The sequence below is a fragment of the Corvus kubaryi genome, unplaced genomic scaffold (assembly GCF_017639235.1).
Source record: "Corvus kubaryi isolate FWS band 111438036 unplaced genomic scaffold, C.kubaryi_AGA036_p1.0 37308, whole genome shotgun sequence".
Taxonomy (NCBI): domain Eukaryota; kingdom Metazoa; phylum Chordata; class Aves; order Passeriformes; family Corvidae; genus Corvus; species Corvus kubaryi.
The window spans coordinates 14,366,367-14,388,853 of NW_024581096.1; the positions used below are offsets into that span (position 1 = coordinate 14,366,367).

A 22,487-nucleotide genomic window follows, 5' to 3' on the forward strand; every position below is an offset into this window, starting at 1 on the left:
TCACTGTCTGATGGCGAAACCGTCAGATAACATAGCTCTCTGTACCCCAGCCACGACCAACAGCATATATTCTCTGGTGTGGGGAGTCAGTCTTTCACAGTGAGAATATCCAGAAATACTTTGCTCCTATCCATGTTACGAGATTTTTATCCACGTTTAAATCCTGGACTACGTGCAGTAGATCTCTTGTGCTATCACAGCAAAATCCCTTATCAGCTCTTCCCAAAGCAATTTCAGCCCAGCTGGTTCTCTTTTATCCACACTAATGCTGCTTTACAATTTTGCATCACCAAACCACAGTGGAATTTTCCCAGTCACCTCTATTCCTCTTTCTAGAGTAGGACATCCCCTATATCATCTCTGTTTCCCTCATAACCCCTACTCCTCATGACTCCTGCTCATCTTTTGGGGGCTAGTTCTGAGTCCTAAACTAAGAGCCCCCTTCCCACCACTTTAGTCACAAGCTTCCCACTTTGCTTTATAACACCAATGTGTCTGCACCCTCTTGGAAAACTATCTCAACACTACTAATTCAGATGTTTAACATTGTTTACTTCATATAACTGTAGCACTTGTCATATCAGGATCAGGTAACCCCAATTTCATCCCCAACACCAGCTCTTCCCCGACATTCTATGAGAAAAAAGAAATATACAATGCAGGCCCCCAGGAAGCGTACGTACACAGGGTTAACTTGTATATATTCAAACTTCTGTCACGTGCTGCTCTCCTCCAATACAGCCTGAACACGTTTCTACATCATCTCACTGAAGTGTCAGGTTTATATAGAACAGTAACCTCAAACTCAAGTTTACAACAGAAGTAAAAGTTCCGTTGGTCGAGCTCTGTTAAACCACACTCCTCCCACCTAGCAGAAGTGTAACAATATCCTGATTTAAAACTGTGACCTTATAGGTCACGGCATGTCTTGATCTCCTTTTAACCATGGAAAAATACGTAAAAACTTTTCATTATAGTCGGATTAGTCATAATATAACATTCAAATGCCTCTGCTCAAGTAACAGACATTACCAAACTCCATTTTTCCTAATCCTTAAGTACTGGAAGGGATAGGAGTACAACTTTCCTAATAGCTTCTTCAACTGAAGGAAAGGCACACCAGCTTCTGCTGTTCTGATGCTGATGCTAGTAAACCATTTCAGCATAAAAAGCAGAAATTTGTCACATATGATGATAATCAACATAAAACTGCTGAGAACTGTAAAAAATCCTTCATCAATTTTAGTTCAGAATCTGATTTTTTTCTGTTAGACCCTAGGTTGTTATAATAAAAAAAACCCTATGTACTACAGAGGGTCATATTATATGATTACAACAATCCATTCTGGCCTTATAACTATGGAGTTTCTAAGCAGTTAATCTCCTCAAAAAATCTCCTACTAAAATGGAGCATACACAGACTCCACTTACTTAATTTGATAGGTCAAAATCTAATAATATTCTGCACATGCAGCAAGTTATACCAGGTAGGAAAGGCTGAGATTAAACTACTGCTTCATATCCATTTTTCCTTCCCTACTAATCCATATCCATGTTGCATGCCAAATTCAAGCAGCACACTACAAATTTAGGTTCAGATCAGGAGCTCAAGGTTGGGGATGTCTGAACCACAAAATATTGAGAATTTCATTTAAAACCAGGACTTTACTAATCTACAAAATGGCTTTGTGATTTTGGTAGCATTAGAAATCCCAAATCCAAGAACAAAGACAATCTCAGCTTTCTAGTAATTTATGACCTCTCTGACTCTCAAAGAGGAGCCACATGAAGCATGAAGAGGCCAAATAATCTCCTGAAGAACACCACCTGCTTGCTTTTAACGAAATCTTACAACGAAGAATAACTCATGAAATTTGGAAGAGGAACAGAAGAAGAACGACAGTTTTCTACAATGCGTGTAATAGTTTACTCAGCAGTCAAATTCCTTCCTCACACAAAGCTGACAAACTACTTTGGCACCATGTGTCTGGTACTCCTGGCCCTCTAGAAAGAAACAATTACTAAAGATTTCCAGAACAAGGGTTTGTAGCTCTCCAGTGTGTAATTGCAGCCGTAACACTCCACAAGGACTTTGTTTGCAGAGGACTGAGGTTGCTGAAACAGAAGAGTCTGTGGTAACTACATGTGAATAATTGCAGGTACTGAAAATCTGAGGACTCTGGACATTTTCTGAAAACTTGTTCTGAAGTTTATACAAGTCTTTAGGAAAGAAAAATGTCTCTAATAGGTTTCTGTCTAGAAATTCACTATCTACATATTCATCAGCTTTACGTTGATTACAATATGTGACAAATTTCTTCTTTTAATGCTGAAGCTGCTTACTAACTTCAGCACCAGAACAGCAGAAGTTGGTGCGCCTTTCCTTAGGTTGGAGAAGCTATTACAAAAGTTGTATTCCTTGCCCTTCCAGTACTTAAGTATTCAGAAAAATGGGAGTTTGGTAATGATGTTGGACAAAAGCCCTACATATGCTTCAGAACAGGTTCCAGGTGATGCAGTTCCTCCACAGTTCCCTTCACTTTATCCAAGCATGCCTGAATCCCTGGCATACAGACTGCACCACTGTGCTGCCACAAGGGCTCAGAAAAGTGAAGGGTTTTCATGGCCCACCACACTTGGCTCCAGATACAAAATCCTTTCCGTAGATGCCACTAAAGACAACAGCAGGCTGGTTATATGGTGAGACTTTGTCTGAACAGAGGGGCAACCCAAAAGCCAAGGGACAAAGCATATTATTTTTTTTTTTTAATGATGGTTTTTAAGCTGAGTACTACTACACTGACCTGAGCAGAGAAAACAAAATACTCAGAAGCATAATTCTGCAGTTATTTTATACCTAATAATTAGGTCTCTATGGTGGAAATGTTGGAGTCTGTTTAGCAGAGCATTGAGGTTGTAAAGATTTAAGAGAGTTAAGTCACAGGAGCTTTAAGTAATAAGGTTGAAACCAGTACTCCTTAAAGGGACACGGTCAAGGCTTCAAGCCAAATTTCTTTTCAAACTCACCAACAGTTTTAGGCTAAAAATTATCTTGAACAAGACACCTCCTCTTACCCGTCATCAGACAAGACATCTCAGTCCAATCCACTTTCCATTTATACATATGTTCAACTGCAAGGAAGAGCATCAAGACACCGAGGCCAGCACAAAGTTGTTGAAACAGCATACCTTCTTTATGTTTTTAAATGCTCTGACTCACCAGATGCAGACAATCCAAAAGGGAACAAAATCAGGATTTTTAACTCCTTTAACACAGTTTCTACCCCATGCACCCTGTCCAGCAATATTAACACTTTTACAAATTTAAGTGTGGCGAGCAAAAGTAAATCCTGCAAACAAAGCAGGCAACATTTATTCATACCTGACACTCCCTCAACTTAATTCTCTCTCAGCACGGGGTTTTCGTGAACTGAAACTCTCTCAGCATGTGCTTCCATGTTGAATGCATGGACCAAATTCCCGCACAAATTCTGTCCAAATCCCACCCCAACTTGTGTGACAGAATTATGAACGTGCACTCGAGAGCAGTACGCCAGAGGGAACATAAACTAAGTCACAACCATTAGCTGGCAGCAATCCCTTTCATTTTCAGGATGCCCACATCCAGCTATCAGAGAGGCCACATACCTGCCAGTACTGTGCTCCAATTCCTTGCCACTTTCCACAACAGCAGGACATGAATCCAGGCCATAATATGGTGCTTAAGAAGTTCAACCTGCATCAGTCAAAAGAATTCCTCAACTGAGGACTTCTCATCATCTAACTTGATCTTCTAGCCACAGCTGGTCTCTTGCACTCCACGCTACACAAGAAGGGAAAGACCACTAATATCTGTAGGTACTCAACGTTTTGTTATTTTGAAGCGTAGTTATTCAATTATTCAAAGTACATAATGGGGAAAATAACCTAAAAGGACAGTAAGAAATCTGTTTTGAAAGCCTGATCAAAGAGTTGGATATCTCAGATGTTTACGATGCACCAAGTAAATCACATTTCCATCTTTTTATGAAATTATCAACTAGAGATTTCTCAATTTAACTTTTTTTTTTTTAATCTGGATTAGACTTGAAGCTTTCTTCCTGGCTGAAATAGACACATAGATGCACATACTGTATTTCACAATGTATTTAGCTGAAGTCTGCTCATCACAGAAGATAGCATTACTCATATAAAGACAGTTAAACAGAGAAATGCTGGAGAGCTCATATGCCTGCCAGCACTTCTTCAGTTCTTTCAAAACTTGCACACAGCATTCCAACTCAACAACTGTTAAGCAGCAGAACAACTGTTTCGGATCACCACTCCAATTTTCTTCTACAAAACAATTATTTAATAGTCACCTGCAGTAGCTGTGATCAAATCAAATGCAACATGGGCTGTCCAAAAACAATCCCTAGCAATACATAAAAGACATTTCAGAGAGGGTAATTTCATAAAATTGAGAGTAATTACTACCAGTTGACTGAGAAGAATAAATTTGAACCAAAACTGTCATAATCAGATTCAGGAATCATTTATTAGGGGTCTTCCAGGGGACCAAAAAGCCACTACTCCTCAAGGAAAAGGAGAGCTGAATGTCATTCTACCTGAAAGAGCTATAAAGCCATGGTAAAATACAAGAAATAAACTCTATTGACACAGGTTATGTGGCCTGAGACGTAGGAAGTTAAATGCAGGGAAAAGCAAGAGAGTTAAATACAACAAAAAATCTGAATAGAGAAAAAACACCAACAAGGATGCTGCCCTCCCAACCCACCAGCTAATTTAACGGCTAATGGTGAGAAAGCATTAGGCATCCCATAAACATTTGCCCCATTCTCAGGAAGATGCAAGCACCCATGAGATCAGGTACTTTCCAGCCCATTGGCAAGTGAAGATAATGTTAAAAATCCAGCGTGAAAGTAATAAAAATCAGGAGGTCTAGAAAACTGCAATTCACATGTCAGTGAACCAGTCTGTAGGCCAGTGACCTTTGTTTTAAATGCATCCAGAGAGATTAGAAAAGAGGCTCCAAGAGGAGCAGTGTATGACCCCCAAGGTGACACTCGGAGCACACTTGTAGGTCAGCTACCTACAGATCACTGAGCACTCCAGACAAATGTCTGAAATGCCTAAGGAGTTCAAGTTCTGGGGCAAAAAAAAAGATGCCTGCTATTCAGCACCGGCTTGGAAAGACTGATCTAAACTGTGCACACATGGAATTTTTTGAGACATGCAACTTGACGAGGGTAGGACAGTCTTAATAAAGGGTAAAATGCCATAGTACAGTGGGTATCCAGTGAAACAGCAACAGTCACTTGAGAAGCTGGCCATGATCAGTGGTGTTTCCCACTCCAAATGCCTGCCATATTTCACTCCTGCTCAATTGGGCATTTGCCATTTACACAAAACAAAGCAGGACACATAAGCCAGTGAAAAGGCAAATAATAGCAAGAAATATGCACAGCAGCCTCATTAGGTATAAGGAGGGCCTAAGAGAAAAGAAAATCTGTCTGAAATCCTGCTAAATGCAAAGAGAGCTGATCCAAACACCCAGGATATACCTATGGAATAGGAATCCATATCACAGAAAGCATCTGCCAAATTTTAGAGGTCACAGTATACAAGCAAAACATTACTTCAGCAAAGCTCTTGGCAAACATGGCTAAAGCATGCACAGATAAGCACAAGCCAACAATACCAGTAAAGCAGATTTTACTTCTCAATTTAACAAGGATGAGATCAACACAACAATATTAAACGCAATTTTCACTACTTCACAAACTTTAGAAGTACAGTCAGAAAATAAAGACTGCAAAGAAAACCAAATTCAAGTGCTAAAGAGAAACCTTTTAAACTCCTGACTCCAGAAATCTTTCTCTCAAACAAGAGGCAAGAACAGCAAGCTGCTTACATACAATTCCACACCAAGAAAATGCCAGGTACTAACTACTAAGCTTTAACCTAAGAAAGAGGCAGAGTTAGTGAAGACCCTACACACTTTCACAGTAGCTCCTTATCTGTTTGCAAGACCACACAGGGAATTATCAGGATGAAAAAGCAACAAAGAGTTAGTAGACACATCCCTCCAGTTCAACATCTCTGAGAAGAGCAACAAGAACAGCTTTCAATGAGTGATTAAAGTATTTTTCAAAACACACAGTAAAATTTGACCACAAGGCACAAAAAAAAATATGCAGGAAGAAATTTCACAGGAAATTTATGGGAATACCATTTGCCATCAGACATATGCATTTCACATGCATTCAAGTCAAAATTTGAATTAAGGTCCTGGATTTAAAAAAGCAGTTGAATTTGCTTGGACTTTCAATGCTGCTGTGTAAGCTGCAACTAGATCTCGGACTGTCACAATTTAAAACTAGGTTCTTTCAGCATTTTGATTAAATGCAGCAGTTTATTGCATATTAAAAGAATATGCTAATAACAGGTTTAACAAGTTTGGTCTGGCAGATCCCAAACTGAAGGAGTCAGCTCAGAGTACACCATGAGAACAAGGAGGAAGCAGACATTATTCAAATTTGGGAAGCATCTCTGTACCGTTCCTTCATTGCACTGAGAAATATAGGGAGGCTTCAAGTAATTCATCATCCTTAAATACTTAAAAAGTAGATTCCACACTGTTTATTAAAACCTGCAGTAACACTGCCCAAAGCTGACAGAGTGAGGATTTTAAATGGGAAATCAAATGATCACCTGTGCATCAAAAGCGTGGTTTGTAGGTTTTACTGACCAACAGAAAAAACTAGAAATCTTAAAAGTTCTCTCCAATTACAGCTTTATACACTTCAAACTTAACTCACAATGCAAAAATGCTCTTTTAGTAGAAAACACTTTTATCTTAGCCTTATTATCCAAATTTCTAATATTTTGTTCCAACACTTACCTACACTGGTAGCTTCCGTACTATGGACAACTACAGAAATGGAGTTCATAATAGTCACACAGCAAATTCTAAATGAATCATTATGTTATTTTAATATCCTACTGCTATAGCCCTGCTTTTCTGCTACCACTTCTAATGCCCAATTCTCTTCTTCACCATTTTGACCTACAAAAAGATGGGTAGGGTTTGTTTTTTTTTCAATTCTACAACCATTTGAGAATACTGTCACAACACAAGGCTGGAGGCACTTCATTCAATCTTACAGAGAACACTGAGGTGAATCGAGGCCCTTATATCAAGGTAGGGAAAAATCCTTTAAAGAGAAGCTCCTGACACTTGCCCACTGGGCTTGCAGGTACAGGTATTTCTAAGTACTTCACAAGATGAACATGTTTTCATTTCTGTTATCATTAACATCCATTCCCATTTCCCTTATTTGCTTCTTTCACTTGAATGTCAACGGAGTTCAGTTCAGTTCCGGAACTCAAATTTTGCTGACAGTACAGGCATGGACAGTTAAGTTCTCTGAGTAGTATTCCAACACTCCAGCTGTTTTGACAAAAATGTCACAAGCTCTTTTAACTCTTCAGAGCAGCCACAAGATAACAATTAGGCAAACAAAAAAAAAAAATCATTCCTAACGTCCAGTGTCATTTCACACAGCAGCCAACTTGAAATTCTACAGTGCAAGAGCTCACCCAAGTCAATCTCCCACTTACCTCTGGCAGCCAAATCTCACAGCTACTGTGGATCAGGCCCCAAGATAAAAGCACAATTACACAAAAGCACTATGCCCTGACTAGTCAGGTACCGTGCACAGGGATGAGGGAAGAACCCCACTGCCAACATCCTTGACATTGTAATTACCAGGTGGACAAGGCAGGTCAGGCAGTTTGAAATACAGTGACGGTGAATTTACAGCTTAAGCCACGTTGAAGCACGGAGGAGAAAAACTAGAAGAGAACCATCGGTCTTGAGATAGCAAGGGCTGGGGACAAAGTAGGATGCAATAAAAATGAGCAAGTGAAAGGGCATGAAGCATGTGTCAGGACAATGACAAACTGAGCCAGTGACCGGGTGATCCTGCCTCAGCAGGGTCCCCTTTGCTATGACCCCTGCAAGCTGTGCTGAGACAGCAGTTATTCCCATCTCCCCGTCAGGAGACAGGAAAGATCAGGAGAAGAAATTTTATTAGGTTGAGATGTGAGGTAAAATCAACACTTACAAGAGAAAGCCAAGAGAGTTAACAATGCAAGACTGATGTGAAAAACTAGACTGCTTCCCTGGGATTACTTTTATTTAATATGTGCTATTTTCACAAATACAACACTAAATGCAAACTAATAAAGCAAACTATGCCAAGAGAAGATTATCAGACATAATCCAGACACAGCTGCTCTGAACAGGAGTGTATGCAATCTCTCTTGCACTTAAGCAGTGGAATCAAAATACAAAGAAGTCTCCTAAAAGCCTCAATCATGTAATATTCAGGATTTCCTTTCTCCTTCACTTCACTTACACTCACTGCATATCTTCCTGCTTCAAAAGAATCCCTTAATTTGCTCTTACAACAGCCCGTTACCACTGGCTCATTTCACGCATCCCCTGAACAGCTGCAGACAATCCCAGATTCACAATTCCTCTGAGCTTAGATTTTCTGTCAGGTGCTTCCTATTTCTGTGGCCAATATAGTTCAATGATTCTGGGAAAAAACAAAACAAACAGAAAATGCCACATAACAAAACAACAACAAATAAAACAAACAGCAAATCAAAACAAATAAACAAAGGGGAAAAAAGGAAAAAAAACCACACATAAAAATTACTTCTCCAAGAAGGTAAAAGAAATGTAGCACTCAACACGAGATCAAGAAGCCATGTGCGCTAGCTGGTCTTTCAGGAACAAAGGCAGTACTCAGACATGTTTGGTGAGCACTGTTTTAGATTAGCGATTCATTAAAATATTATTAATGTGCGTAACTCAAGAGGGGTGAAAAATATATCAATAAATTAAAACACTATTCTTCTGACTGCCAGGCTTCTTGTGACACTGACACTTACGGCTTTTTCCACATTTTCCTTTATCTGTAAAACTGCAATCCAGATGCTATTAGCAGTGTCCCAATCACCTACATTTATTCCATGGGGGTTTTGTTGTCTTTGTTAGTCTCAGCTCTACACCATCCAACCCCACACTATTATTATGTAGTCTTACATGTGGACCATTTTGAATGGAAAAAAAAAAATCAGCTTTTTCAACTTTCTTATTAACAGCTCACTGCTGTCTCAACAAGATTAGTTCACTTCAGTGTATAGGTAAAAATAAAGAAAAGTGACATCTGTTGGGCTTTTTAAAGAAGTGGCAATTAATAAAGTCACCTCCTCCTTGCCCCAGTTGTTTTATCTCAACTTCTGGTACCTGTTTTGTTTTTCAGACTGCTCTACCTCAGCATACTTCCATTTCATGTTTGATGGTTTCTGCTTGTGAGATCTCATCAGCTAATTCTTACAGTCATGCCTATTTCAGAAAACATGTTTCTTGATGTAAATTGACTACATTCTGCAATCTTATCATAAAGTTGCTCAGTATCATCTATTTAAATGAATGCTGGTGTTTTCTACTGTCTTCACACAGTAGATGGAAATGGAAGATATAATTTTCACAGTAATTCTTCACACAGAGTCACCAGCCACTTCAAGTTTCTTCTTTAGCTCTTTACACACAACCAAAGAATAAATCAAACACGAGAGCACACCATTCCAGGTTCCTGAAATGCTTTTGTCCCAAAACCCCTACAAACCAAGAATAAACACCCTGAAAAGAGAAGATACTTTCAGCAGGTCAATCATTCAGTTCATGTTCTTTCACTATTCCTCGTGAACACTGTGTAAATACATTTTTAAGACAATCAGCTTCAAGTGGTATCAAACCCACATTTCTTTAAAGAACACTCTGAAAACATTTTGAGGATGAACCACCAAAAAGAATAAAGAAACACCTGTAACACATATAAGCATCCTTCAGCTAATCAGACTCAACTTCAATGAAGAGATTTCATCAAAACCTTCAAAATGGGCTAGACAAGTCTACGCTTCACAGTTTACACAGAATTGTACAAAAAGCATTTTTAAGATAAACTTTGCACTTGTGCACCTCTCCTAAGCCCTTAAACACAGTATGTGTTTAATAAAAGGGCTGCAACTTAATTCAGACACGCTCCCCAAGAACAGCGCTCTCCCCAAAATAACACATGTCGAGATGCTTCAAGATACTCTCCTGGGCATCTTATCAACACCACCACCGACAGAGGGACTTTGACTCAAAAAGGTGACGAACAGCTGGATAAGGAGCTGCTATCAAATAAACCAGTGTGCGTGAAAGAAGAGCTGAACTGCCAGGAGCGCCAGTTTTTTTATCATACCTGGCAAAGGAGCTGAGAACATTAAAACTACACTTTTAAGCCGCAGGGCACGACTGCGCTCGGGGACGCCCTGTGACCACGGCGTTCAGTGCAGGGAGACACGTCCCAATAGCGTGAGCCCTGGCAGATGGTTTCCCCCAGGGATTTCTTTATTATTATTTTCTAGCACAAGGCAGCAAGAAATGGGAAACCGGAGACAGCACTATAACCCACTGCGCAGAGAAAGTCTCGGCTTCCCGCAACCTGTTCAGCAAGGGGACGAGGCTCACAGCAGGATGAGGAGGTAATTAGGAATGTATCTGAAATAACAATGCATGCTCTAAGGCGAGTATACGGAGTGACAGCAGACTGCTTCCTGCCAGCGCCGTTCACTGGGCGGCAGCGATTCAACTCGTGTCCGAGCCAAATCCCAAAGTCAGCCACGGCTCCTCAGGGCTCCCGAGGATCCGGACCTCCCCGGCCGGGACCGCCGCTCCTGGACCCGGCACCTGCTCCTCGCCGTGCGGCACCTCTCGCCCAGGGGTGCAGGTGGCGGCCCGGGCCGCGGCCGCCCGTGGCTCAGCCGGGAGGCACCGGCACGCCCGTCCCCGCTCCCGGGAGACTGAGACCCACTTCACCCAGGACAAAGCCAAACCCTGCCCAGGCGTGTCCCCCCGCTGGGCCGCCGCCGCCCCGCTCACCTCGCACGCACAGCAGCGACATGGCGGCCCCAGCAGCCGCCCCCGGCTCTCCTCATGCCGCCCCGCGGACACCGGGCGGCGGCGGCGCCTCAGCCGGGGCGGGGCCGTCCCGCCGGGGCAGGGCCGAGTGACGAGGGACGCGTCAGGGGGAGCCCGCGGCCGGGCGGGCTGCGCGCGGGTGCGGGGTTTTAGTGCTTGGCCTCTCTTCTTCTCAGGCTTTTGTTTCACTCCCGAAAGGTGAGGGAACTCGCTGGAGGAGGAACGCCCTGGATGTGTCTTCGCTGGAGGGTTTCATACCTGTCCTGTGCTCGGACAGGTTCTGGTTTGCTAGCGTAAGAATCATGGAATGTGTTGAGTTGAGAAGGACCCTTAGGGATCATCGAGTCCAGCTCTTGGCTCTGCACAGGACAACCCAAAAATCCCACCATGTGCCTGAGAGCATTGTTCAAAGGCTTCTAGAACTCTGTCAGGCTTGGTGCTGTGACCACTTCCTTGGGGAGCCTGTTCCAGTGCCCAGCCACCCTCTGGGTGAAGAACTTTATCCTAAAATCCAATCAAAACCTCCCCTGACAAAACTTCAGGCCGTTCCCTCGAGCCCTGTCACTGGTCACTGGAGAGAAGAGATCAGTTCCTGCCCTTCTGCTTCCCCTCATGAGGAAGATGTAGACTGCTGTGAGGTCTCCCCTCAGTCTCCTCCAGGATAAACAAGCCAAGTGACCTCAGTCAGTCCTCATACAGCTTCACCTCAAGGCCCTTCACCATCTTGACTGATGATGAAAGACCTCAACTGATGATGAAGAATCTCGACGTATGCACAACAACAGCTGTCTGTATTCCCCCACATGGAAAAAGCCATAAACCAACACTTAGGGAAAAGCAGGAGAAGCAGATGTGATTACGGTGTCCTAAAGCCCTCCCTCAATACCTTTCCAGCTACAAAGGGCAACCAGGTCTGAGGCTTTCCAGAACCTGGCATGTTTGTGTGGTTGGTAATACCCAGTCCATCTCTCTGCTTGTCTAGTCTATCTCAGACCCCTCCAAAGTTTGCATCCTCATATTTTGATTGAGCAACTCACAGGTCACCTGCCTGTTGCAGAAAAAACCTCCTGATGTGGTTTCCCTTGAGCCCAGTTCTGGCAGTTTTCTCTAATGCTTTTACTGCTGCTTCATCCCAAACTATAAATAGCCATAACGCTGCAGAATGTCCTTTTAGTTCCAAACAGAAGATCCAGCAAATAATTTCTGAAATTGAAATTCAACAGCAAAATGTCATATAATGTGATTGCTATCCCATTAATATTTAGAACAACTCCAAAGTCTACACAGAGTGTGGAGGACAAGACTCCTAGTTGGGTGTTTCAAAGACCAACCAACCTTCCCAAAGTTCACGCCTAGACTCGGGAGATTTAATTTCTGCCCTGTCCAGCACAGTATGTTTTTCTGCCTTTACATCTGCTGCCCAGAAGTGCATCACTGAAGGGAATGTGTCAAAAACATACATATCTCTGAGATACCAAGAGGAACCACTTGAAAGGATAAACCATGATATTACTGCAAACAAACAACCAGACAGTGTGCTAAGGGTGTTACCAAAGGCAGACTCAAGGGACTGGGAACACTTCCACTTAGCAGTGTGAATGGGAACTGTCAGTACAGGGAGCTGCAAGTGCCAGCACTGAGGCAACCCAGGAAGAAATCTCTTCTTGCCCCTGATGTGGCTTCAGTGCTGCTGAAATGCTGCTAGATTCCGCAAAACCTCTGCTTTGCTTCTCTACGTGTTCATCACATGTAGCAGCAGCAGACTTTAAGAGCTACAGCACACCAGCCTTTGCATTTTGGCTGTACATCATCCAAGCTTGCCCCACCTGTGAGCTGGGCACAACACTGACTTTCCAGTTAAGTTGAAGGGAAGTTAGTGTTTCTCTCTGTAAAGTCATTATTTATCTCCCATGTGTCTCAGGGTAGAGTGGCAGATCCCTGGCCTTTTCAGATCTCCATCACTCCTTTGCATTTCTTCAGGGCCTCAGAGCTTTTCATCAGCAAAAGATGTGCTTGGGGGTCCCTGAGCTATCCTGATGCCTTTCCTTTCCTGCCTTGTTTGCAGCCTTGTTGCAAACAAAATCCCTTGAACTGTGCATAAGCTAATTTCTGCCACAATCACACAATCTCATCATGACTGCTTTCCTCCCTTTACTGGGCCCCATTGCTCTGCCTGTCCTAATTTAAAAATTAAAACATTCGAGGCCATAATTGTCACAGACTGCGTCACACGGCACCTGGTACAGCAAGTCCCTATCTTGCCCACAGTTTGTAAATACTACCAGAATGGGGAAATTATCTCATCAAGGGCAGATGATGTCATATGCATTTTAAAATTGTAGTGATGGGTTATTAGCAAGCGTGGCAATTAAGTAAGTGTCTTGTAGCTAGGATGAGATCTCTTACCACCAACAGTAACAGTGAACATTGGGATTATCACAGATGTTATAATTTCCCTGCAGTTCTGAGGTCTAATTAGATGCAAGTGTTTTACCAGACTTTGTCTAATCAAAAGGAATAATTTGTACTTGTGTGTCTGTCCATATCTCCTCTCCTTTCCATCTCAGATAGGCTGGAAGAAGGATCAAGCTGCTTCTGTGAAACTTTTGCAAGGTAGAGTTACCTTCTTCTAAATTATGTTTGCTCTTTGAAATCAACTTCCTTACATTTTCCCAGCTGAAGTGACACTCCCCAACACATCTTTCTCTGCTATTGTTTCTAGTCCTTCCTCTGGACATTGTTGTCATAAATACAAAAATAACTTAGTGATAAAAAAGCTGCAGTAGAAAGAGGGAAAAAAAAAACCCAAGTTCTGTGCTGTTCTCAAGCTATTAAACATGACTGATCTTTCCAGATTTGTTTCTAAAAATCCACAAAAGGGAATGCCAGGTTCACAAATGCTTAACTAGAAGCAAAGCCCTAAAACCTGTTGTAGAGATCAGATCTAAATTGTCCATCAGCCATGTACTTTTTATGTTGGAGAATTCTACTGAGAATGATGAGTTAAGGAGGAAAAACAAAATGCAGTGAGCACACTATAGTAACTTCCATATACACTGAGACTATCTGCCTTCCTGAACAACAAATGGTACTCTGCAAACTCAGAACTGAGGCATTACTCTCAACTCCAAAGTGACACCGGATTTTTTTTGTTCCCTGCAGAGCAAGAGTTAACTTTCTCTGGCTACTCAGACCCCAGCCATTGGTCTCGGTTCACCTGCTGTTGAATAGGAAAGTAATAAATGGGTGATACTCCAGTCACTGCAGCTTGCCAGCTGTTTTATACCTGCCTATTTACTGTAGTTTCCCTGTTGAGAGAGCAATACTATAGCTATATTTGCAGTCTACATAAACTGTGTTTGCTTCTTCTCTTCTTGTTCTTCTGCATTTTTTGAGTTTTGTATTTGTTGCCAGAGAATAGGTCAAGCTGGAAGTTAGCGTGTAGCAAACCCACATGGGCTTTATTTTAAATGAAAGGGTTTAGATCTGTTAAACCATTTTTACTGTTATGCAACTGACAAAAAAAAATCATCTCAGACCTGGGGTTTGGGGCTAAGCTCTAAAGATAAGGAAAAAAAGCTTTTAATTTACCCTATGACATTTGGCAGGAATTCAGTACTGAATATAGACTAAGCAGTTGATTGATATTCTTATATTGAGAGGCAGTCCTCAGATTTATTTGGCTGTAAGACAACAGGCTACTGAAATGGCTTTCACTGGTATTTCTGATTTTCTTTATTAATAAAATGTAACATTTGCACAACCACTAGGGGACAACAGGATCTCTTTCACAACCCTGTGTAGCGTCTTACCTCTGTGAAGGAGATATTTCAATAACATATTGAAATGCGCCATTCTCTGGAGTGAATTGCAGTCTATAGTCAGTGCACTAGCTGAGAAACACCCCAGACATGCACTGAAACGTACAGGGAAGCAGCCTGCTCAATTATACATGAACTAGAATGTCGCTTTTAACACTCAAAACTTATCAAAAAATTTTAAAGATCAGGGAATGGATAGGATTTCTGCACCTGTAGGACAGCAAGGTGGACAGGGCAGCAGCCCCTGCCAAACAAGCAGCCAGACTTTGGGCTGCAACTTGGAACGTCCTCTTTCCAGTGTCCCGGTCTCGTCCTTTCCTAAAGCTTGATGACATCTGGAAGTGACAGTGATCTGGCATTTGAGGCACTAACCAGTGGCTTAATTTTAAATGCCGCTCCAACTGTCCTGTCTAACCCACCACCGTGCCACTGAAGGCCCTATAGTGAGCCTTTCCTTTTGGCAGGCTCAGGAACTCTCTGCAGCCATTTAGCTTTCCCCCATGCATAGCATGACCGCTTGGGTAGGCTTCAGGTTTTGTGCCTTAATTCTCCACCCACAACATGGAGGTGATTATAATTCTTTAAGGAAGGATGTATCAAAGGGTGTCCTGATTATAAATACATTAGCAATGATGAGACGCATGGACACTGTCACTGCATAGCCATTTAAAATAGCACAAAGAGATCTGCCAGCTTTTAGATTACAAATGCATGTTCAAAAGGCTGGAGGGGCAAGAGGGATCCTTTCATCTCAGGGACAAAACCCTCTACATGAGAGCAGCTTCCATGGGAACTGATCTTTCAATTACAGCTGCTCTGCAGAAAAGTCTTTCAACTGCTCATGGCAGAGTTGATAGAACTGAAGCCATTTCTCTTACAATTATCCCAAGCATCCCAAATATGGCTTTTGATGTTCATATTGGGGGAGTTTGTCCTTAAGAACACAGCAGGATTACACTGCGGGCTACACCCAGGGCTACACATGTGTAGTGTGAGTCTTTGTCTGTCCAAGCAGTGAGCAGCAAAGCCAGCAACACAGGGTCTGTGAAGTAGAGAACCTAACAGGGATAGTTCCTTAGGATCTAACCATGCATGCTAGGACTGATGCTGTCTGCCAGTGATCCCTCACCTAGCCAGCATGCACAGTGCCACTATTGCTGCTTTCCCAAAAGCCTATGTTGAAGAATCACAGAATCATGAAATCAATTAGATTGGAAAAGACCTCCGAGGTCATCAAGTCCAACATATGGCTGAACACCACCGTATCAACCGGACTGTGGCACAAAATGCTATGTCCAGTTTTTCCTTAAACACCTCCAAGGATGGTGACTCCACCCACTCCTTGAGCAGCCCATTCCAGTGTTTAATCACCCTTTCTGTGAAGAAATTAGAAATTTAGACATGAGACAGCAACTCTGTCTTCTAATTTTGCTTTTGCAGATTTAAAAAAGGCATTTTTTTTCCAAGCAGTCTAGAGATCACTATTTCTGACTGTATTATTTTTGTTTTGCACCTTTTCAGTTTGAGTTAGGACTTCTCAGGTGTAGGTGGCACGTATTGTGCCTGGCTGGTCGCATCAGGATCAGACCAGTATTGCCTGGTCACGGTGCCACAGATCAGCTACACGTATCTGTGGAGTCCTGTGAGATGGTCACCTTCTGATTCTATAGGAACAGGTGACACCCATTCTGCTCTTCCATACTCCTCTTTGACTGGATTCATTTTTAAATTGAGCCATGGCTTCCCTCTTACAAAGGGAGTCAATAACTATTTTATTTTAAGTAAATCAGGTATTTTCCCTTTCCAACAGGAGCCACTTGTAACTTGGCAAGGTGCAAAACACCCTTACCCCACCTAGGTTGTTTCCTGCCTTACAGATGTATCTTCATTTTTTGTTCTGTTCACATTAGCAGATATTTGAGGAGTGCAGCAGGTTATTCTTCAATAGAGAAGCTGAGGGGGGTACCTCTTCTCTTGCTTTTGTAGTTATTATTCTTTGAATATGAACATTTGTCAGACATAAAGGGGAGCTATTTGTCAAAGTTAGAATTGTTGGCAAACACAGTAGAAGCAATCGGCTCTGAGGAAGAAGCTGTGAGACCACAAAGGGCTCTTCTGCCTGCTTGACTGGCACCACCATCCCAACACCACAGTCAAAAAGCCACTGAGTCAGTCAGTCAACCTCTAGGAGAGAGTATCACAGACGTAAGAGTTACCCCTCAGAAATATTCAATATCTTTCACTTTGCTATGGGAGCAAAGTGAAAGACAGAGTTTCTCATCTCTGGCGTGATTTTTTATCGTAGCGTAACTGCTACCTGAGAGCAGCAGGGACAGAGGAGGAATTCGTACATTAAAACAAAAAATGCCTCAGTAAGACCTATGAAAAATACAGGAGGCTATTGAACTGTATTTATGTGTAACGTTTTTTGTCAGAGAATTTTTGTGACGCACTTGTAAAATTACTTTCTAGAGGAATAAAGTACACAGCAGGGAAAGGCCAACCTCACACAGTTGAGGAGAGACACCAGCCCTCTAGAAGAGCCAAGTGACTGACACTTCCTATGGAAACAGACTGTTTAACTTTCCAGCTAAACTTTTCCATAATGCTGGAGTTCGACCAGTGTGCATGTGTACCATGCCTTCCTGCTACCTGAAGAAAAACGGAAAAGCAGGCAGGCAGGCAGGCAAGCTGGCCCTCCCTCCCCCAAGCTTCTGGAGCTGCAATAGCGGAATAAAAGCCCTGTTGTGACATTTTTTACCACCAGCCTCCTCAAAGGGGTGTGCAGAAAGCAAGCATTTTGCAGTTCTGTTCTTCCCAGTTCACCAGGAGTCTCTCTAGTTCACGTTTTCACTTGCCTTTTTGTCTCTGTTTCCAAAGGATTTAGAAAAATCCTTTTCAAAAGAATTTTGAATGCAAAGGTAAGAGAAGCTTATCCATTTCATTAAATGCCCGTGCAATATCTAGCACTGTGCTGCCGATTGCTGAAGTGTAAGACAAGCAATAGCAAGTAATTAAGAAATATCTCACCGTCCGTATTGTAATTTTTTCCCCATTACTCCCTCAAAACTCCTTTTTTAAGCAACAAAAAATAAAAATTAAGGACTCTTCAGATTTTATGTACATGTGTCCACAATACAGCCTGCCTGGCAGCTGTGGGGCATGGTTCCCTTAATAACAGAGCAAAATGCAGGTGAAAATAAGTCACAGAAGATGCAGCATTACAGCCTGAAAGTTGTTTTATGGACCATAATTCTTTATTACCATGTTGCTGAACTTCACCTTGTATCCCTGATGGCAGGTCTGAGAGGGTGAGTCTTCTAGAAATAACTGAAATAGAGAATCCTCTTGAAATCTTCCCTTCAGGAACACTCTGAAGAGGATGGACATCATCTGGGGACTGTTTCACATCTTTGAATGAAATAAGTTGATAAAATGCAAATACAAAAGCAAAATTCAAAACTGTAGTTAACAATCCCAAATTTCTTGGGCTGTATATTATAATTTTATGTTGCAATAAGAACAGACGTCATCCACAAGTTCTTTGAGCCTCTTCTGAAAGCTGAGGATAAAAAGAAATAAAATGTAATTTTTTAAAAAAAGGAAAATACTGCTCTTCCAACTTTTTCTTCTATCATAAAACAGCAAACGAGGTCAATAAGCCTTTGCTCTACACTCATGGAAATCCAGCCCAGCTGGTTACATAAAGTTGCTTAGGAAAATCAGCAAAGGTTGGAGGGAAACAGCCTGGGACAGATAGGGTGTTTAAACATTGGCACTGTGATAAGGGGTCTGCAAGGATCCTGCCACGGTCACAGTTTGCCTTGGCAGGAAGCTGTGAAAGCTGAAGGGTGAGCAGTCCCTGGTCACTGGATTATTGACTGTGGGGTGATGGGGCAGCCCAGTGCCCTCTGCAGTACACCATGACTCTACAGCCATCCCTCAGCAGACCTAGGAGACTTATCCGAATCTGAACCCACTGAAAGGGAAGAAGCAGGGGCCCGTGACACCCTCAGCCCCCATCTCCACTCTGAAAAACACTTGCTTGGTTCTAGGGCTGTCATTTCCCTCCCTGCTTCTCTTCTTCCTCATCTCTTCCCATCTCTCCTCATCCCTTAGAAGGACTCAGCTGAAGCTTCTCTCAGAGTTTACAGTCAGAGCATGGATGCAGGAAATGCCTTTAACCAGCATGAGTTTGCCAGGTCTTGCTTTGTGCAAAGAAATTGGTGATTCTCACTGAGGGAAAGGACACACACAAAAGCAAAACAATCCTGGAGGAAAAAGCAGCAACAGCGTAATGCCACTGAGCTAAGAGCAGGTGCAGCCGTGGAAAGCAGAGTGGTGTAGGAGGGATTGGAGAGCTGCTCAGGTCTAGCCTCCCATCACCTATGGCAAACAAACTTTCCCAGTCTGCTGAAATGCCATTCCCTCTCCCCATCTGTAAAGTTTCTCAAATCTGGGCGCTGAAGCCACAGTCTGTAGTGACATCCATCAATACAATTGGATAGGATCACAACAGGGAAGCCCAGCAGAAGGTTAAGCCAGGGCCCACCATCTGAACCAAAAGCTGCCCCTGCCAATTAACTGTTGAGGTGTCTAGGAACTGGTGCAAGTCAGAGGTGGCTGTCTAATATCTAGAAATATGAGGCCATGAAGAAGTAACCTACCTTCAGTATCATTTGTTTAGCCCAGAGTGGTATTTTGGCAGTACCAGGCATGCTTTCTGCCCCTCTACAATTCCTGCTTAGTGTACAGAGCCAAGATCCCAAGTGTGTTCATTCACCAGAGACCCTAAAATCCTTTTCTTAGGGTACTGCTCTTAGTCTCAGCATCCTGGCCAAATTCCAGTTGTGTAATTAGACTGTGATTAGGTAACCACTTGCATATGCCATTACTCTTCCCTAGGGAGCCTGCCTCTAAATTATTTGATAGTTTTAGGATTTCTAGTCATTATCAAGGCTGTTTCCATTGCCAATGGGAGACTAAATGCTGGCAGAGCTTGGGGAATCAGCACCGGCTGTGGAATGAACAGAGAGCAGCCCTGCCCAGAAGGACTTGGGGGTGCTGTGGATGAGAGGCTGGACATGCCCCGGCCATGGCACTCACAGCCCAGAGAGCCAAACGTGTCCTGGGCTGCATCCAGAGCCCCGTGGGCAGCAGGGGAGGGAGGGGATTGTGCCCCTCTGCTCCGCTCTGCTGAGACCCACCTGAAGCACTGCATCCAGCTCTGGGGTCCCAGCACAGGAGGGACAGGGACCTGCTGGAGCCAGTCCAGAGGGGAGGCTACCAAGATGATCAGTCTGGAGCACCTCTGCTATGAGGAAAGGCTGAGAGAGCTGGGGTGGTTCAGCCTGGAAAAGAAAAAGCTTAGGGGTGACCTAATTGAGGCCTTCCAGTACCTGAAGGGAGCCGACAAGAACAATGGAGAGGTATTTTTTACAAGGGCATGTAATGACAGGACAAAGGGGAATGGCTTCAAACTGAAAGAGGGCGGGTTTAGGTTATATATTAGAAAGAAATTCTTTACTGTGAAGGTGGTGAGGCCCTGGCACAGGTTGTCCAGAGAAATTATGGATGTCCCATCCCCGGAAGTGTTCAAGGCCAGGTTGGATGGGGCACTGAGCCACCTGGTCTGGTGGGAGGTGTTCCTGCCCATGGCAGTGGGGTTGTCTGGGTTCTGTGATTCTATGAATGGCTTCACTTTACATGGCTTTCCTGTAGGATGTGCATAGGCCTAGGCCCTATCACCATGTCCCGCAGCCATAGGGAGGAGGAGGAGAGAAGATCCAGCAGGCAGGAATTGTGCAGCAAGATTGATTTATTTAATTATTTTACAAACTCTTTTATAGGCTTTTTCTTCATAGTCTAATTGGACAAGGATCAGCCACCCCTTGGGGTGATTGGCTAAAATCCTAAAACATCCATTGTCAAAATATTTTTCTACTATACCATAAACAAGACTTTTCAAGGTCGCAGGTGTTTGGTTGTTTACATAACACTGCTACCTCTTCTGTGAGAGAGAAAAGTCTCTCACGGACTTAGAAAATAGCAAGAAAATCCTTGCTAGCAGCATTTTTGGATCCACAGCCTGTGGTAGTGGGAGTCCTCCTGCCATCTCTCTGTTGGAGAGATGCTGATTCTAGCCTACTCATAAAGCCGAGGTAAGCAGCAAGACCCCCAACCAGGAAAAGAAACATAGTGTCATTGTTATGCTTAGTGGGTAGGAAAGAAACAGATTGGCAGAGTCATTTACATGTTCTAGGGATCATTTTGTGGTTTGCAGATTGAAATTCTTAATGGCACTCATTATAAGTAGTTTGCTTCCAGATGCTGTTCGCTTTCATGTTCAGAGCTACATGCATTAACACAGAAAATTCTGCTTGGAAAAATGGGGACTTGCAACTACATAAATCTAAGAAAACTCAGAGTCCAAAATACAGGAAATGTTAGTCAGATACCATAATTTTTCGCTGCCTTTTTATCCTTAATTGCCAGACATTTATCTACCGTGGAATATTTGTGTGTATACAAAAATGCTGGTAACGCAATTTTTGCTTCTATCATAGGATTTTTATCCATCATGTGAGAAATGAGACAACTCTTAAAAAGATTAATTTATTGAAAACAGAAAAATTGAAAAATTACAGAAATTAGAAAAATATAAAAATTTGGGATCCTATGGCTCAGTAGATGGTATGCCCCAGGAGCGCAGGGATTTGAGATCTTCTGGCTGAGACAGCACTAGACCTCAGGTAGAGAAAAAGAACTTGCAGTGCTGGGCTGACTTTAAAAAAATTACCAAAGGCCCCTTAAAAGGAGTAAGGCTTTGAATGCCCAGCACCGACATCTACCACAGCTAGCCTGCAGAGCAAGAGAGGAAAAAGAGGCCCTGCCTCTCTGCCTTGTTGTTTTTATAGTGTCTTTGCTCCGCCCCCCCCCAGTCCGCCCACAGCCCACCCCCTTGGTTTAAAGTGATTGGTTCTTTCCCTTTGATAGATCATCCCTGTCCACCAATGGCTCATCGTTGTCAGAGGGGTGGTATTGGTTGAGATAAGGGAGCTACAATGCCTTCATTAAAATTCAGGTATTCAGGTTGCCATGGAGCTTGCCTGCAGAGTAATTCCTCTGTGGCTAAAAATAGCTGCTGGCTATTAGAACTGGGGTTTTTGGCCTTGGAATCAGAATGCAAGTGAAAACACTTTAAAAAGGTCTTAAAATACATCCAACACATCTTAAAACACTTGTAAAAGTATACAGTAAACACAGGAAAGGTAACTCTTATGGTGTACCGGTGGTTTGAAGTTTGAAAGGGGCAAGTTAGTGATTTTTAACTGGGGAATTTTTAACTGGGAAGGGTGCAACTCTCTTAATAAACTACTTTGAACAATTGAAAACACTGATAATGGAACTGGATTTTTGTATCTGGGCTGATGGGTTAATTTTAAGATTCAACTTAAAAATATTTAACTCAAAATTAATTAATTAAAGCACTTGATATGCAAAGACCAAGCACAAATAGGGATTTCATGTATGACAATCATCTGCCTCTTCCCATACCCAGCAATTCCCCTCTAGTCTGCAGCTCTCATCCAGCCAGCTATCGCCTCCTGTTCCCATATGGT

At 42.7% G+C, this 22,487-nt stretch overlaps 1 protein-coding gene across 4 annotated transcripts in view; it reads right to left on the reverse strand.

Moving 5' to 3' along the window:
- UNC13B (unc-13 homolog B) overlaps positions 1-11,111 on the reverse strand; it is a 206,048-nt gene extending 194,937 nt beyond the window's left edge. For all 4 annotated transcript variants that reach the window (XM_042028646.1, XM_042028645.1, XM_042028644.1 and 1 more), the window contains exon 1: positions 11,006-11,111. In XM_042028646.1, the coding sequence (XP_041884580.1) occupies positions 11,006-11,027 (22 nt within the window). In that variant the 5' untranslated portion in view covers positions 11,028-11,111. The remainder of the gene's footprint in view (positions 1-11,005) is intronic.
- Positions 11,112-22,487: the final 11,376 nt, after the last annotated feature.